This window comes from Pteropus medius, unplaced genomic scaffold (genome assembly GCF_902729225.1).
Source record: "Pteropus medius unplaced genomic scaffold, Ma_sr-lr_union100, whole genome shotgun sequence".
Taxonomy (NCBI): Eukaryota; Metazoa; Chordata; class Mammalia; order Chiroptera; family Pteropodidae; genus Pteropus; species Pteropus medius.
Window position 1 is genome coordinate 7,998,705 of NW_024350924.1, and position 16,706 is coordinate 8,015,410.

Sequence of the window (16,706 nt, forward strand, 5' to 3'; positions counted from 1 at the left end):
TTTTTTTGCCCAGTATAGCTTCTCTACTCTTCAGTTTTTACTTTTTCCTTCTGGAACTTTTATTAGACATATGTTGGCACCACTCAATAGAACCCCATGGATCTTAACATTTTTTTTTCTCATATTTTTTATATCTCTTTATTATTCTATACTATGTTCTGGGTGAATTCTTCAATACTTCCCTTTAATTCATTGCCTTTTCAACTTTGGCTAGATCCAGAGTTAATTCCACTTATTGACTTTTTCATTTTAATGATCACATTTTTATTTTCAAGATTTCTATTAGTTCTTTTTCATATTTACCTGCTCTTAATTCAGCTCGTTATCTGTTCCTTAATTTCTTATCCTTTTAAAATGAGTGCTATGCCTTCATTTGTCACTTTGAGAATGCAAAAAAAAATTTTTTTTTAACCTTTGTCAAATAGTTCCATAGAGTTAATGTTATCTGGAGTAAATTCATGTTCTGATATTTCATTTTGTTGGCCTTCTTTCTTAGTATTAGATATCTGTATGTGTTTGGAACTTGGTGGTGAGGCTCATGTTGAATGGGGAGTTTTTAATTTGCTTTTTTCTGTTTTGTTTTAGTTTAGTGGTGTGTTTTTCCTCTTACCCACTCTGTGCTCACCCTTCCGTATTCAGTGATTTTTGCCTCCACCTGCCTCCCTGGACCTCCATTCTATAATTGGGTCTAATGTTGGCATTTTGATGCTCCTACCCCACAGTGATGTTGAGGATATCACAGAACCAGTCACGTGGCCAACCGCTTGGTTTGGTTCCTGACTCCAAGGCCATGTCTTTGTTGTTCTGCTTCCCCAGGCAGTGGGTTGGCAGCTGTTTACTTCCAGCCTCCTTTCACAAGGTCCTGACTTCGAGAACTAAGCCTGGCTCCTGTTCACCTTGTTTGGAGCATCTTTAGTTCCAGTCACCCTGTAGCAGAGAAAAATCTTGGCTTTCAGAACAGGTCCTCTGGGGCCCTGTGGCTTCAGGCTTGCTAAGCTGTTTCAGTTTCACTTCTGATCTATGAAAAGGTTTATTTTGTTTTTGAGCCTGCTTATGTCTTTTTGGTTTTCTCTTTCTATATTTTAGCTATCATTACTATTTGTGTGCAATAAAGAATGTAGATCAAAATATGATTTTCCTGCACCAACTTGAGCAGAAATCTTTCTGTTTACCTCTCTGGCTTTATCTCTCACCGTCCCTCTACAATCTGTGTTCTAGCCATAGTTAATTACTTTAGATGATCAATAAATGCACGTTCTTCCTCCTCCTCCCTCCCCACACAATATTTGGATGAAATAAGACATCGAAGATAGTCAAGTGGAGGTTTTTTTTTTATGTGTCACATTTATTACAGATAAGTTAATAAAGAACAAAGTTCTAGATCTGTAACCCAAAAGAGCTTGCTAACACTCTGCCAACTCTCAACCAGCATGAAATTCAGCCTGAGAACAACCCACCAAAGGGGAAGCTTGGGTCTGTAGAGCAGACACGTTTACTCAAGGTCATTGTCTGCACTGGTCTGGGGCAGAAAGGAAACAAGAGAATGAATCCTCAGTAACTGGGGGTCTTTTCACAGATTAGCTCCATCCAGTCAAGAACTCTGAGCTGATGAAAGTAATGGCGCTCACCAATCAAGAAACTCACTTCTGAGTGTGAAGGAGCCAAAATCACATTCAAATGAAATACCCTTCCTACCCCTGCTCCCTGGAAAAATGGGGCTGGGGAAAGTCGGCTCCCCTAACACACGCCCTGCTCTTCCTTTTTCATCCCAGCCTTTCACGGATTCTTCCCGCCCCTTTCATCTACCAACTCCTCACTCATCCTGATGCCTATAATAAAAATAGTAGTTAATATTTACTGAATCTCAACTATGGGGGAAGCCCTACCACATACATTATCTCATTTAATCCTCATAACAACCCTAGGAGGTATGCATTTTTATTTTAATCTTAGGGATAAAGAAACTAAGCTAGGGAAGTTTTCTAAGATCACACGGGTAAATGGCAGAGGTAGGATTAGGCCCAGGGTTCTCTAGCTTCCAAAAAGCCTAGATTTTTCCATCATATCCAGCTGCTTCCCATATTTTATTCATCTTCAGATATCTAGAACACAGCATAGCACCTGGCAGAGAATAGATGCTCAATAATATTTAATGAATGAATGTATAAATAAATGAAACATTCTCAAGCTTGCCCTGAGTGGCTTAAAAACAACTTTAATATGAGAGTTCATAAAGAATGCTTAACTTCTTTTGTTGTCAGATTGCTCTTTATAAAGGTGGATATGAGCATCCAGTTTTGAAGGTGTCTAGAGGAGCTGCTAGGCTCTGCTATCACCTCTGTCCAGTCCTTTCAATTTTAGGTCATCCCCCCGGGGTGCCGAGGAGACAGTCGCTCTGCTACCCCACTTTTGTCCCTGGCCCAAGCCTATTGGCCACCTGAGAGGGTGGGTTCCTCTGGTCCTTGAGCCTTTACACGTGTAGAACTACTGATGCTTCACGTACTACTGGTGGCCATAACACCTCTATGCAAAGACACGCCGAGTGTTAGCCACGACTCTTTACATTGCAGGCCACAGAAACTAACGGACTGGAAAAGAAGTGTAGAGGTTTGTAACTGAGACGTTCACAGGATGAACTAGCCATGGATATGGCTAGATCAGTGCAGAAATAGATTTACTGTGAGCCCAGTGAAGCTTAAGCTTCTGAGTTTCTCATTGCTTGGCTCTGTCTTAGGCACTGGGAGAGGCCCTAGAAATATATTTACGCAGTCATATGTTCTTCTAAAAGTTGTAAATTTCACTTTCCCAGTTCAAGAGTGTTGGGGGATTACGGCCAGGCACACTGTATATTGGAAGGGTAAAGCACAGAAGAGTTCTGAGTAAGTGGCAGGGAAAAACAGCTATGCGTGCCTGTGCCTATTCTGCTTCCTAGGTTGGAACACGACCCTTCTCTCCTCTGGGTTAATTAAAGGCTCAGCTCAGGTGGCACTTGATCCTGGAACCTTCCCTGACACACTCCCAACCCCCTCCCCTCACCCTTGCTGCTTCAGTGTTCCCATGAGCCCCTGGGGCTTTATTCTAACAGCAAGCACTCTTCCTGTCTTGTAATTGTCAGTACTCATCTGTCTCCTCCCATCAGACTGTGAGCTCATTGAGACAGGGATTCTGACTTATTTCTCCAATCTCTAGCACCTAGTAGAGGGTTTGTCACACAGTAGTCCTTCAACAGAGGACTTTTATAAACAAGCAAAAGGGCCTCAAATCCTTTGGCTCAGAGAAACAGTTGAAACGTTTTGGGCTTTGCTGACTTTCACGGAGCTGACTTGAGAGTTTCAGAACATTGAACTTCAGCTTCCCCTGACCTCTGAAGAAAAATGGTTCAGCTTCCCCTGACCTCTAAAGAATGCAAGAGTGGAAGGAGCAAGGCTAAAGCTTGCTCTTTTTTTCCGTACACATTGTCTGCATTTCCTACATTTCTCTACACATGGTCATGTCTGGTATTTTCTCCTACATCTTCCTTGGATACTTTGGGAACTAGTTGAAACTAAGAAGAAACAGGTTATATAAGAAAACCGAAAGCCTCTTTTTGATACCAACTGTATGTTTTTTTCTCTAGCATATGACTCCAGTTTCACTTAGCACAGAGCTAGGAGGCATGTAATAGGTGTTAAAATTGTTTCGATAATGGAAAAGCGAATATTTGATTGAACAAATACAAGTAATTTTTATATGGCAGTACATAAGTGGATCTCAGTAATGGTCCTATAAATCTGAAAATATGTAGGGGTAGATTTCGTTTTGTTAGAAATTTAATAATTCTAATTTCCTAAAATACGAATTAATTTACATGGATTTGTAAAAGGGAAATCACTACTTTGTGGCCACTCTGGAATCCTGTCTATACCTTTGATCAAAGCATAACTACCCATTGAAGATGACGAATTCTCTTTAGACTCTAGAATAAGATCTTTCCCTTTTGCATATACATTTATTTCATGTATTCCGTTTTCTGTTGATTGACTCACCTGTGTGTTCTCCTTGATATGACTGAGTCTACTTATTTGAAATCTGACTTTAACTTGCTCAAGTACCAGTTTCTTTAAAATTATTTAATTATAAAAGTAACAAACAGAACACGGTGGGAAAATCACATGTAATACCAACATCTTCACACAACGGCTATAATATTTTTCAAATATTCCCTTTTGATCTTTTTATATGCATATTTTATTTACTTGTAAATCATAATTTATGAATAAATTTGCAATTCGCTTTAAAAACTCCCAGCAAAGCATCACTGATTCTTTTAAAACTCACTTGAGATAGACCTAGTCTCTAGAAGACCACACACACACGCTTTAATGCTGGAGTAGTATTATAATAAAGTAACTGATAGCATCAATGGCCTTAGAATCACCTACTGCATTTGGACATCTGCAGTAACCCCTAATTTAAATAATGTTTTTACTCTCCTGAAGGAGAAGTGAATTTTGCAAAGCAGGCAAGGGCAATAAAGAGGAAGGCACATACAAGCCTTCTCCGCTGGTGAATAGGTTGAGCCTGCGTAAGTCACACTTGTCAACTATGATTTCAGGTTTCATGTGATTGATATCTCTGTGGTTGATGATTTGGTGTCAACCTAGACATTACTTTTCAAGACTCTTATAACTTGCTATTTGAGGTCAATATTGACTTTCCTTTTTCATGGAAAATAATGACCTCGAAAGTAGAAAACCAAAGTGTTTCTTTTTCTTTCAGATTAGAAACCTATTCATAATATTGACACATTTTAAAAAGACACAGTGAGAAGGCAGGGAGTTTCTTACATCTGCTCCTCACACGTGTGCAACAGAAATCTCTTTGGATTGGGTATTCTACTGCCAGCCTGACTGGGTGAACTCGTGAGAGCTGGCCCTTAACATTGTATGTCTTTATTTGGTGAAGCTGGGTCCGTGACAATGACTTCTTTTGTCATATGGTAGGTAGTTAGATATGCAGAGCTTCTGGAAATTGTGCATACTGGAATGTACTTTGAATTGTGCCAGTGAGCATGAAGATATTCTGCAGGGTTTTGATCTAAACTGACTCCCCCACCCCCGCCAGTTAAGTAAGGGCCTCCTTTCCGATTCCCACCCATCAGTGAGGATGTGTGGAGGGGATGACAACATTAGAATAAAAGAATCCGGAAGCGAGAATATATATGTATTAGAAAGAATTTTCTGGACTTAATCACAACAGAGTTCTTCTCAATCCTGTGGATAACAGAATGCACTCAGATTGCTTTTAAGCCTGAATTTATACGATACTTACGTCTTTTGGGGTTTTAGCACCTCCTCGCTCACAGTTAGCATCTCTTTTATGGGAGGGTAGTGGTGAGGAGTGTGAAGGGGATGACGGGTACGTCTCCCGGACAATGAACCAGGAGGAGGCTGCTGTCACATAGGCTGCCGTCACATTGCTCGGAGAGGGAACCTAGTGGAAAGGGCAAGGTCGCCATTTTATCTTTAACACAGAGCCTGGCACATGGTGACCGCTCAGTATCGATGAATCGAGCGCCCAACTACGTGCACTCGGGTGACATGGAAGAAGTTTGAGACCCTGCCGTTGCGCCCTAGGGACAAGTCTATATTGAAGACGAGACTTCCACAGAGCTAGATTAAAGGTTTAGCCTCAGCCCGTCAGAGCCCCTTAATTCCAACACCCCGTAACTGCAGTGAAACCTCCGCGACCCGAGCCCTCCTCCGTCTCGTCCAAACGCCGGTGCATCTCCCGAACGGACGATGCCAGCGCGCCTGGCACCGGCGAAGTCACCACCGAAGCGCGGACGGACGGACGGCGGCGACAGGGCGCTTCCGGGGGCGCCGGGGCCGCAGCGGCGCGAGGCCGGCGCGGGCCGGGGGGCGGGGCGGCGGCGGCGGCGGGGCCGGGAGCGTGCGCGCGCACCTCGACTCCGCCGCCCGGGGACGCCCACTCGAGAGTCGCGGCCGCCGCGCCCGCCCGCGCCCAGCCGCCCCCGCCGCCCGGCTCCCCCTCCGGCGAGCGCCCAACGGGTGTCGGCCGCGGCCGCGCTGCGCTCTGCTCTGCGGGCCCCGGGAGGCGGGGACGAGGACCGGGCCGCAGCCCCGCACCGCGTGGACGCGCCGCCTCTCCCGCAGCCGCGGCCAGGGAGACCGGAGGCGGCACCCTCCCGCCCCCCAGCGGCCAGGCCGCCCTCGCCAGCGCCCGGCGAGGAATGAGCAGGCGCCGGCCCCGGGCTCTCCGACCGAGGGGCCGCGGCTCGGCGTCTGTCCACGCCGCGGGGCCGCGGGCGCTCGGTCACCGCGACCCGGCGCGGCGCGGGCAGCGGCGGCCTCGCTCGGGGGCCCGGCGCCGGGGCTGACTCCGCCGGCCGCGGCGGGGAGGAGGCGGAGCCGGGGGGCGGCCCCGCGCTCCCTCCCCCCGCACACGCCGGGGCCGCTCAGTGGCCGCCCAGGAGGAAGTTCCGCTCCCTGACGGGGCCGTGCGGTGGCGGCGGCGGCGGCGGCGGCGGCCGGGAGGGCGCAGGGGCTGGGGACGCGGATGCCCTTCGTGCCAGCTGTCGGGTGGGCAGCGTCCGAGCTCGCCCGGCGCCGGGGCGGCCGCGTCGGGAGGCGCCGGCGCCCGACACCGTCGGCCACTGGGTCCCGCGCCGCTGCCGCGGCTTCCCGGCGAGGTGGGGGAGACCTTCGCCCGCGTTGCCGGACTTCCGAGGAGACCCTTGTTTTTCCGCCGCCGAGGCTGAGAGACTCTGGAATCGAAGCGTCAGAGGAGGTGAAGTGAACCCTCTGCGACTCCTCGGATCTGGGCCGGCTCCCTTTGGGGGCGGGAGACCTCACCGGAGCATCCCACTGAGGGGCAGGAATGGAAGACCCCACCTTGCATCCTCTCTGCAGCGCTGCTTTCCCGATCCACCCGTAGGAATGAAGAGGAGTCTGGTAATAACCCGAGGCGAGGAAAATATCACCGGACATACACTAGTGATCGTTTGGGGGGCCACACACGTTTCTGAATGTAATTGGACAAGCGTGAAAGAGGTGCCCTATTAAAAAAGCACAACAAGCCTTTAAGAGGAGAAAAATAGAATTGCCCCGTTTTTGCCAAGATTTTGAAGACTGTTCAATGTATTGCACATCTGACATAAGATGAGAACTTTGTAAAATATCGTGTCCAAGAGCGTAAACAATGACTACCCCAGCCCTGCTGCCCCTGTCTGGACGAAGGATACCACCTCTGAACTTGGGGCCGCCTTCCTTCCCACATCACAGGGCTACCTTGAGACTTTCTGAGAAGTTTATCCTCCTCCTCATTCTAAGTGCCTTCATCACCCTGTGTTTTGGGGCATTCTTCTTCCTTCCAGACTCTTCAAAACACAAACGCTTTGATCTGGGTTTGGAAGATGTGTTAATTCCTCATGTAGACGCCAGCAAAGGGGCTAAACACCCTGGAGTCTTCCTGATTCATGGACCGGATGAACACAGACACAGGTTTGTTTATTTCAGAAGTTCTGGTATTAACATTTGGCAGAGCAAGGTATGGTTTATTGCATCACATCTGCCTTTTTTTTTTCCCCCGCAGCAAAATGTAATTTTACCTGAATTGCGAGAATTGTGTTGCTTTTTCCCAACTGGTTGAATAGAATCGTGGATGGAAAGGGCTCCTAGAGCCCCATTTAAACTCCACCTCCTTCCTTTTATATAGGAGAAACCTTTGTGCCCAGAAATAACCTAAAGAAATAGTGACATATGCTGCGTCTTCCTTTATTAAGAATGTGGTGCATCCAGTCATTGTGCCACCCAGTGAAATAGATGTATTGAATCCTGACAGCTGCTATGAGTTTGTTCTCTCCCAAAGGGCTCTCATTCTCTGCAGTTAAAGCTTAGTAGTGAACCTTAGCTTTTTAGGAAGGCAAACAGAGGCAGAATATACCTGTCATTTCTTAACATGCAAAAATAACCTCGTTATGTTCAGGGGATGTGTTTTGGTGCTCTATGTGGAACCAGTTAAAGGTGTCATTGACTCTTAAGTTATTTCACTTCGTGAGTCCTGTAGACAAGATTTGGTTATGTTTTTAAATTTAATTTTGCTCTCCCCTATTTTTATTTATTTATTTATTAAATATAAGAGATGGAGTGTGTCAAGTAACTATTAGAACATGGTAGATTAAAGGGTTCACATCCTTTCAAATCACCAGATCTGAAGTGAGCTCTTGGGAGAGTTTGGCCAAACTCGGATAAAATGAGAGCCCTAGTTAAAATCTTTTAAAATTGTTTATGTAATTTGTATCAAAAGAAGAGTTTGGGAAAGTAGTTTACTTTTCTCAAACCTACATTTTCTTTTTTTACCTGCTGTGTCTTTTCCCTTTTTTTCTCTATTTCTTAAAATAATTTTTGAGTATGTGGTAAAAAATCATATGCTCAAATGCTGTTTTCAACTGACATTGGTTTTAACTTTTTATCATGCACAGGTTTTTGAAAAAGCTTAAGTTCAAATGTGAGCCTAAGTTAAATACTTGGAAAAATGCACGGTTGTAATGAGAGCTGGTTTTTCCTTTTTTTCAATCTGGTTAATTTATTATTATTTGCTTGCTGGTTCTTTGACTTTTGGCTGAACCTTATGGAATAGCTACTTCTGAAATTGTTTCCTGCCATTCTTCTGTAACTAAATCAATTTGGAGTTTTTGCCATCATTTTCAACTTCTGTACTCCTCTGTATTTGTTTATTTTGTCTTTTGCTCTTTGTGACTTCAAGAAAAATCTGATGTGATCTGTGAAATGTGTTGCTGAAGAATTAACACTGAAAGTACTGTTTTCCTTGAAATCTATTTTCTATAGTATTTATATAAGCTATGATTTTTTTTTAACAAGGTGTTAAGACTGGTCTCAGAGCTTTGACAGCAGTGCATTAACATTATTTAACTCTGTCATGTACTAAACCGTTTCCCTTATATTTTAAGTGTGGTGTAAAGATTAAAAAATATATATGACAGCATTCTAGTTTAAAAGCATTCATATAGAAAAATTCTTAGTTAAGTAGAATTAAAAATTTAAATTCGAATGAAAATACAAATATGTACATTTTATTTACATTTTTAAAAGCCTACTTATATCTCTTAAACAAAGATTCTTAAATTTATACAGTCTGTGACTACATGTTCTTGTGTGTTGCTGTTGGGTCCCTGCGTTTGGGATGAGACATTGGTTATTGAGTTCTGATAGCAAGGGATGGTGAGTGAGGTAAATCCTGGGTTTCGGATAGTGACAGTCTGGGTACCAAGTGTTGTATGTGAGAATTCAAATCTGGTTTCTGAGTTTTGGAAAGCAAGAGTCGAAGAGTGGGAGTTCAGGTAACAAGGGATCCCTGTATTATCTCTATGCATATCCTTGGGTTTTATTAGTTTATTTTTATATTTGCTTAGTAGGTGGTCAGTTGTAGCCTACCATTTCTGAAAACACAGTCTATCGTGAAAGTATTCTTCTAATTTAAGCAATGAAATACGTTTTAAATTTAGAGATCATTCAAATAGTAAGTTTAAAACGTGAGATATAAAACAAACTAATGGATAAACGTTAACTTATTTAAAAATAATGCAGAAAGCATTAAGTTGTTCACAGACTTAATTGGTACTAAGATCATAGCTATTTTGGGTATGGGTCAAAAAAACATATTTCTTAATTTGGAAAATACAAACTGATAATTTATCTTAACTTTGTGTATATGGAGAAGGGCGCTGGGTAGAGGGATGAGACACCTTACTTTAACGGATAAGTAATGGAAAATAAGTTGTGGCCATTATTTTTTATTCACAGTATTTAAGAGATACTTGTTGAATTGTTTTTTCTTTATTATGAACTAATTTATTATAGTAGGTGTATAAACTCTGGAGTTTGTCACTGATTAGATATGTGATCTAGAGCAAATTTTAAAACTTTATACCTAGTCGCTTCCTCTGGATGACAATGGCATCTACTTTATAGATTGTTAAACTGAATGAGATAATACATGTGAAATGCTCAATACAGTTCCTAGCATTTAGTAAATGCTCAACAAATATTAGCTATTATTATGCTCAGTAATTATCATTTTAATTGAATCTTAATTCTGAGTCTGCTTTACTTTTAAATACTATACATGTTTCTGAAAAGTTGGATACAGGTTAATTAATATTTAAAAAGTATACCAGAAGCTTATTGTCTAAAGAACATTTTATAACCAAACTGATTAGCAAGAAATAAATGTTGTGTGTCTGCCCTGGATCAAACTCTGGTTTTATGAAGCTTCCCATCCAGGAGGGCATTAAATAAATAAATTTATTTTTGAGGCGGGATGAGTGTGATGAAGTTGTTCTCAATGCTATCGTAATGGGGTGATAACCTTCCATATGGCTGGTGTAGAGATTGCCCTGTGGGGCTAGGTGAAGAGGGCAGAGTCGCCTCCTTATTGTCATTAAAAAGGTTTGAATTAGTTGCCAGCATTCACATACCAGAAGATTTAACATAAAAGTCTGAACTTCTGATTTCTCTTGAAAAAGTAGAGGATATGGCAATACCTATATCTTTATTTTCGGATGGCAGTGCTCAGCTGGATTTGGGCAGCAGCTACTCCCTCTAGAGGGGCACATGCTCTTCATTTCATGCCAGTTGGTTAAATTGCCAGATAAGTAAATCTATTGAATCAATATTTAAGCTGGTGTTGAGTGGGGAATCTCTAGGCAGGATCCTGGAGAGTTTGTAGTTAAGTATTTTGGTCTTTGTCCTAAGTCTTATGGGAAGTCGTTGAAGGGTTTTCATTAAAGCAAGGATGAATGATGTAATCATTTTTAAAAAAATAATCACTTTGGTTGCAGTGTAAACACTGGACTGGAGAGAGAAGCAGGAGGAAATGCAGTGAAATAAGTTAGGACATTCTAGGTCACAGAGGATGTTGGCTTAGACCACAGTGGTGGTAGTGGACGAGGAGGAAACTTGGTGAAGAAAGTGGTTAAGAGATGTTAAACTGTTAAGTTTCATAGAAATTGGTGGTTGATTGAATATGGGGTAGAAGGTAGAAGGAGAAGGAAGTCCAGGTTATCTCCCAGTTTCTGGGTGACATGACCGTGGATTACTGAGAAGTATATACTTTGTTTAATTAATATTTAAATTTATGTAATTTTTATTATATGAAATTAAGATTAAGTCATTTCATGAGAAAACATATGTTCCTTTCTATTAACTGGCTCATAAATAATTCAGAGTTTTCAAACAATGTTTACCTTCCAGATGATGATAAAGTGTGTAATTTGATGTTGATGAGAGTCATTTTTAACATCTGTGATTTTTTTAATTAAATTTATTGGGGTGACATTGGTTACTAAAATCACGTAGGTTTCGAGTGTATAATTCTATAACATGTCATCTGTATATTGCATTGTGTGTTCACCAGCCAGAGTTAAATTTCTTTCTGTCACCATATATTTACCCTCATCTACCTCCCTCTTTCCCGCCCCCTCTGGTAACCACTAAACTGTGCTCTGTGTCCACGAGTCTCTATTTGTCTTGTCTGTTTTTTGCTTTCAGATTTATATCCCCCATGTAAGTGAAATCATATGGTTTTCAACTTTTTCTATCTGACTTATTTTGCTTAGCATGATAATCTTGAGATCCATCTCTGTTGCTGCAAACAGCAGTATGTCATCTTATGGCTGAGTAACATTCTGTTGTATGTATGTATCACAGCTTCCTTATCTAGTCATCTATTGAAGGACACTTTAGATGTTCCCATGTCTTGGCCACTGTGAATAATGCTACAGTGGACATCGGGGTGCATATATCTTTGTGGATAAATATTTTCAAACTTTTTGGGTAAATACCCAGAAGAGAGATTGCTGAGTCACATGGTAATTCTGTGCTTAGTTTATTGAGGAACCTGCATACTGTTTTCCACAGTGGCTGTACCAGTTTACATCCCCACCAGCAGTGTATGAAGATTCCTTTTTCCCCACAACCTCTCCAGCACTTGTTATTCCTTGTCCTGTTGATATAGCCATTCTAACAAGTGTGAGGTGGTATCTCATTGTGGTTTTGATTGCAATTTCCCTAATAGCTAGTGAAGTAGAGCATCTTTGTGTCAGCCATTTGTGTGTCTTCTTGGGAGAATTGTCTCTTTAGGTCCTCTGCCCATTTTTTAATTATATTGTTTGTTTTTTATTGTTGAGTTGCAGGAGTTCTTTGTATATTTTGGACATTAGGCCCTTATTGGAGGCGTTGTTTGCACATATATTCTCCCATTCAGTGTTGGTTGCTTCTTTGTCTCCATCTGTGATTTTTAAAGTAACCAAAACAGATATTTGTTATAATACATGTGAATGTTATGCATATATAATATACTCATATACATGAAGTATCGTGTTTATAATTTGTGTACACCATAGACCTAATTAAAATTTTACTTCTTAATTTCTTTCACTTTTTTGAAATGACATTTATTTTATATAATGGCATTGTATAAATGGGCTTCGTGGGTTTTTGGGTTTTTTTTAGTACTTATTCGAACTGCCAGTAAGTTTCATCCTTTAGTAAGGATTTCATTAGTCTGAATGGAATACTTGATAGTTTCCTCAAATAGAAGGAACATAGGCTTAGAAGTTAGAAGGAACTAAAGTGTCTTAGTTCTACTAACTAACTGTGTGACATTGTACTAGACATAATTGCTCTAAACTTGTGCTGGTCAGTACGGTAGTCATTAGTGATATGTGGCTATTGAACTTGAAATGTGACTAGTCCAGATTGCAGTGCGCTTTAATGAGATTTTAAGTAGTTCATGTAATGATTTGTATTTTTCATTTGATTCAGTTTTGCTTTTGATTGCCAGAGTATTAAAATCTCACGATTGTGATTTTAATTTTCTTGCTCTCTTTCCTCGTATCATCCCTCTTCCATTCCTTTCTTCCTGTCCTGTTCTTAGCGCTTTCTGCTCCTATTTCGGAGAGGTTGCATCAACCATTTTATCTTCTAAGTCAGCTGGACTTTCGCTTGTGATATATTTCCCCTCATTGACTCCCGGTTATTTTTGCTATTTCCCTTTGCTCAGATGTGAATAAGGTAAAGTCTGTTTATACTTGTTGTTTATCAACAGTCTGTGCCGTAGATAACGTTTCTCGCATTTTTTGTCTACTTATATGTTGATACTTATATCTTTTGCACCTCTATAGTTGGAGAGTTGATCTGTACAGCTTGAGTCCGTTTTTCTCCATTCTATGAATCTTTAGTTCTCTCAGTTGTTATGGTGAAGGATTAGATTTTCATGTCATTCCCAAACTCAGTACCATTGGCAGCATGGACAGCTTCTGAGATCCCTTTTGTCTGTCTCTTACCACCTGGAGTGAACTTACTTCCCATACACTTATTTCCCCCATCCTGCAAGAGTTGCTCTGATAAGAACCTAACCAGTTAGATAACAAGGTAAGAAATGGGAAGAGACTGTGGGGAAAGACATGTTGAGCAGCGCTCTGCCTGCATGGAGGTCTCTGTTCCACTTTCTCACTGGGATAGACCCTTTGTCTCTAAGATAAGTTACATTTGGAGTAGGATATTAGTTTGGGCATTTTCGTGTGTTTCATGAGGATAAAGCTCGGTTCTGTATACTCCAGGTATGGTTAAAAGTGAACCTTTCTCCCAGATTCTGACATGATGGCTCTTATTTCTTTGATAGTCTGAGTTTTTATCATTTTCTACATCTTTCTAAGTATTAATAGTGATTTGCAAGAGGCTCTATTTTGGGGCTGCTCACCAGATGATATTTTGTGTACACTAAAGTCCAATTTTGATTCTAAGCAAAATGACAGTGACTTTGCTTTTTTTTAGCTCGGCATTATAAAATCACTGAATATAGCAGTATGTTTTTCATTCTTCTCAGAAATGAATAAAGTGTTAGTGTGGTGTGGTTAAAATGCAGAAATCCAAGGTATAAGTCCTGATTTTTATGTCGGTCAGTAAGTGTTGGAAGTTCTGGGAAATGAATGCCCCAGAAGTTGAATGTTCATAGGTGAAAAGTATTGGATGGCGGTAAATGTTTCAAGAAAATAAAATTTATTCAAGCATTAGTTTGTTTATTTGCTTTAAAAGCTATGTTAGCCTTTTCAGAATTTCTCTTGGGTCTTATAAAGAGTGTTCTGGGTTATGAAATGTTTATTAATATTTCTTTTGGATTTTCTTATTAAAGGATCAAAAACACAATCTCATAATAGTTCTTCCAAATTATTAACCTAGACTTAATGTAGATTATGTAAGCCTCTAGAACATGTAGTTTAAGATTAGATCTTATTTTTTATCCTCATTATTATTAAAACCGTGCTTGAAATTACTTTGATATGCATTTCATCTTATTTCCTGATAGTGTTCTCTGATCTACAGGGTTCTTGTTAATAATAATTTATCCATTAAACAGTTGAGATTACCGTAATCCACAAATAGATTTATTTCCTTACCCTTCCTGCCTCTAGATAGTCTTTTTCCTGCGTACTTTTATCTTTCTCCTGTGTCATCTCTGATGGCATATTTACAGTCATTTGCTTACTTACCTGTCTCTTCCAATAGAATGTGGGTTCCTGGAGGACAAAGACTGTCTTTTATTTATCTTTGTATCAACAGTGCTTGAAGTACATTTGGTCCTTAGTAAAAGTGTATACCTATTGAATAAATGATGTCCGTGGCAAGGTGACAGATTCCAAAAGAGAAGATACAAACAAAATTCAAGGAAAAATTGAGAGAGAAGATAGAAAATGAAGGAGAAATGATGTCTTAAAGTGAGGATACAGTTTTAATAGAGGCCCTTTATAAAAAGTAATTTCAAAACTTAGGGAATAATTTGTATTGACCCTATCTAATGTGTACATATTCCTATAAATTCCTATATGTCTAAGGCTTTTTGCATGTCCTCACATTGAATTTCCCCTTCTTTAGGAAGAAAGGAAGACAACAATAGAGCATGTGATGAGTATTTTCACATAACCTTTAGTCTTCACATCAGATTTGTAAGTTACATATTACTAATACATTTTAATAAGTACTGTAAAACTTAGATCATGCCGAAAGTTGGAAAGTTGGCACCACGGAAGCCAAACATCTATTCAGAATCAGGTACATGGTAAACCATAATTTAATTGATTAAATGAGCAAATGTTATATTTACTGTTGTTTGAAAATTATAAAAATATTTAACTGATAGTTTGGGCTGACTCTGCATAATCACTGACTAGGAAAATCATTTTGCTACTTTCATTTTCCATAACTGCAAATCCAGTCAGAAAAGTTCGGTTGCCATTAAATTTTTGCTGGAACTGTTTTCTTTTAGAACATGGCCGTAATGCAGAATGCGCTGGAGATTTATTTACAGATAGGGTTTTAGGATTTATCATGAAGACAGATCTCCTTCAAAGGGCATTCATTCCAATGATCTGTCTTGGAATTTTATGTAGTCCAGAAGGAAAGCATCACTGTATATTGAAAAGAACCCTGGGCTCCGTGTTAAGAGATAGAGGCTCCAGTTTCAGCGTTGTCCTTACTCGTTGGTGTGTATTTCAATAATCATTAACTTCTCTGTGCCTTACTTAGGAAATGAGGAAATTGACTGAATCTTTAAAGATTCCTTCTAGCTCGTACATATGAAATACGAGTAATCTTATGAAGTAGGGAACTGAGGAATGTGCAGTAATTTAGTTCAGGACACAAATGCTGTGAAAATAAAATGGGAATTAGCAGCGTCATTTTTATATATACAAATGAAGATTTAAGACATCATTTCATAAATCACAAACTCATTTATATAATATTTCAGTAGTCCCCCTGTCATACATGGTTTGGCTTTCCACAGTTTCACCTACCCACAGACAGCCATGGTCAGAAAATATTAAATGGAAAGTTCCAGAAGTAAACCACTCATAAATATTAAATTGTGCATCGTTCCGAGTAGCATGAGGAAATCCCGCTCCATCCCACTCTGTCTCTCCCAGGCGAATCATCTCCTTGTCCACTGCGTCCACGCCGTGTATGCTACCTGCCCTTCAGTCACTTAGCAGCCTTCTTAGTTATCAGATCGACTGTCACAGTATCGCAGGCCTTTTGTTCAAGTAACCCTTATTTTACTTAATAATGGCCCCAAAGTGCTAGAGCGGTGACTCTGGCAAGTCAGATATACCAAAAAGAAGCCATAATATGCTTTAAGTGAAAGGTATGTATGTATGTATAGAGAAAAAGAGTATGTATAGGATTCGGTACTGTCTGCGGTTTCAGACACTGACTGGGGGTCTTGGACGTATCCCTTGTGGATAAGGGGGACTACTGTATGTAATTATTATATAATATATAATAATAAAGTCTGTACCAATTTAAAAAGTAAATGGATGTAATGCTGTTTTAAACATTGTTTCTCATAAGCTTAAAAATTTAATTTATTGAACGTTTTGTGTGCCGGCCTGAAGTATAGGTCTATTACAAAAGTATCTCCAGGTGTCATTTTTGAGCCCAGTTAACAATTAAATCTCTCAATTCGTTATCCAGGACGTCAGGATAGATTTGTGGAAAACAAGATTCCTTGAGTACTTCAGGCCTCAGACCCTATGAGGTTTTCTTTGCTTTAGGATTGTAATTTCCTAACCTTAATATTGAGTGATGCCTTTGAAAGTGTTGTCTTTTGTTCACCATATCTTAACAAGA

General features: G+C 40.6%; 1 protein-coding gene across 3 annotated transcripts in view; it reads left to right on the forward strand.

The window, feature by feature from the left end:
* Nucleotides 1-16,706, forward strand: part of MAN1A2 (mannosidase alpha class 1A member 2) — a 266,574-nt gene that overhangs the window by 157,653 nt on the left and 92,215 nt on the right. For 2 of the 3 annotated variants that reach the window (XM_039841309.1, XM_039841310.1), the window contains exon 1: nt 6,551-7,502. The exons of the other annotated variant lie outside the window; for it this stretch is intronic. In XM_039841309.1, coding sequence (XP_039697243.1) covers nt 7,201-7,502 — 302 coding nt within the window. In that variant the 5' untranslated portion in view covers nt 6,551-7,200. Of the gene's footprint in view, nt 1-6,550; nt 7,503-16,706 lie in introns of those variants that run through there. 3 annotated transcript variants of the gene reach the window in all.